General features: G+C 38.1%; 1 protein-coding gene across 1 annotated transcript; it reads left to right on the top strand.

Moving 5' to 3' along the window:
- Positions 1–404: 404 nt before the first annotated feature.
- Positions 405–1,700, top strand: Phum_PHUM206780 (uncharacterized protein; the record flags this gene model as incomplete). The annotated part of the gene is made up of 2 exons (XM_002425493.1): positions 405–419; positions 501–1,700. The coding sequence occupies 2 exons, from the start codon at positions 405–407 to the stop codon at positions 1,698–1,700; spliced, it is 1,215 nt and encodes a 404-aa protein (XP_002425538.1).
- Positions 1,701–1,955: the final 255 nt, after the last annotated feature.

Below are 1,955 nucleotides of genomic sequence, written 5' to 3'. Positions count from 1 at the left end.
AAAAATTTTTTTGTTTCGTTGATATTTTTTTTTTGGGGGGGGAGGGGAGGAGGGTAGACTATCATTATAATGGTGTAATAATTTGTGATTATTATTTCATATTCGTGAACGTAATTTTAAATCGGGGAGAGGAGGTTGAGTTTCGTGTTAAAAAAAAAAAAAAAAAAGTTGTACTAAATCTTCGTATGCTACGAACTTAATTATAAAGCATAAAGTTGTATCGCCTCAAGACTATGGAGATACGATAATAACAATTAGCCTGATTAACATACAAAACGGGGGCCTTTTAATTGAATATTAACCGATTCACATAATTCCGTAATGTCTTTAAATCTATAAAACCCTAAAAAAAACAAAAAAGTCTGAAAATTGATAGTAAAAAAAAATTTTATCCGCCATCAATTATGCGGGGGGGGGGGGTATTTACGACGATTTCGTGTGTGCGGTTATGACAAAAAAAAAAAAATTATATTTGAGTTATATAAAAAATTTTGTTTCAGATGTGGCAAGATATTGAAAGTGTGTTGCTGGGTCAACCTACACCGCCACAAGCTTCACCTGTACGATTATGCGGTACGACACAATCACCTACTCGTCAACCCTCTATCGATATCCCTCCTTATGCTACAAACGAACAAAATCAAACCCATCAGGATCAACAACATCATCATCATCATCAACAACAATACGTCGTGACGACGGATGATGAAAATTCGGGTACTTCAAATGAAGAATTTGTCGATTTGGACATGCTTATTAATTGCGCGGCAGAACAACATAATTTTTATTGCGGAGAACAAAGATCGCAAAACATAAACATAAACGTTAACGTTGATTTAAACGTGAACGCATATTTTAGCACGAAAACACAGAATCATAGTCAGAGATTATTTAAATTTCCCGAAACGGAAACGGAATCGTCGTCGTCTTCGTCAACATCGTCGTCAACGACGTCGTCGTCGTCGTCGCCGACGTCATCGTCTTCGTCATCTCCATCATCTCTCGACCAAAGATCATACAGATTTTTAGAAAACGATCATAATCTTACACAGCAAAGACTGTTGCGAGAGGATGTTTACATACCGCAAGATCAAAACGTGTCAGAAATGCCATTGCCCGAATCGTACAACGTTCAACAGCGTGATCCTACTAATTACATGACACCGGTATCGGGTTACGTTAACGGTTCTGGAACTCTGTCACCGCCGGCAAGTCCGGAAATACAAGGCACGACGCCGCACGATCTATTCACCGCCCCTCATTTTAATCAGCAAAAAATATTACCGTCGGAAAATTTACCGTCGCTAAAAATAATGACGCCACCATCGTCGCCGAATTTAACCGAATACCTATCGTCGTTACCCGTCGTTAACAATCAAGTTATAGAACATAAAACGAAAAGAGGGAGAAGGAGTTGCGGACGTAAAAAATTAACGACTCACACTTGTTCGAATCCAGGTTGTAGGAAAACCTACACGAAATCATCTCATCTCAAAGCGCATTTGAGAACTCACACTGGAGAAAAACCTTATCAGTGCGGATGGAAAGGTTGCAGTTGGAAATTTGCTAGATCCGACGAATTGACCCGACATTATAGAAAACATACCGGCGACAGACCTTTCCAGTGTCGACTATGCGAAAGAGCATTTTCACGTTCAGATCATTTATCACTTCACATGAAACGTCACATAAGCGTTTAAATGTTTTTATTGGTAGAACGTTGAAGAATATTAAAAGACCCGCCACGTGGAAATTCGATCCGTTCAGAATAACGGAAAAATAAATTAAGACGACGGTGGCGGCGGCAGCCGTCGCCGTTCACCGCCGAACCGATTTTCTCATTAATAACAAAATAATAATAATAAGTTTTTCTTTTTTTGATTTATAAAGTCGTTTTTTTATTTTTCTAATAAATTTTTTTTTTTTACGGCCAATTTTTAAATTTATGGCAAAGA

The sequence above is a fragment of the Pediculus humanus genome, genomic scaffold (assembly GCF_000006295.1).
Source record: "Pediculus humanus corporis 1103172107559 genomic scaffold, whole genome shotgun sequence".
Lineage (NCBI taxonomy): Eukaryota > Metazoa > Arthropoda > Insecta > Psocodea > Pediculidae > Pediculus > Pediculus humanus.
Note: the sequence above shows the minus strand (reverse complement) of the source record. Positions and strands in the feature narration are given on the sequence as shown.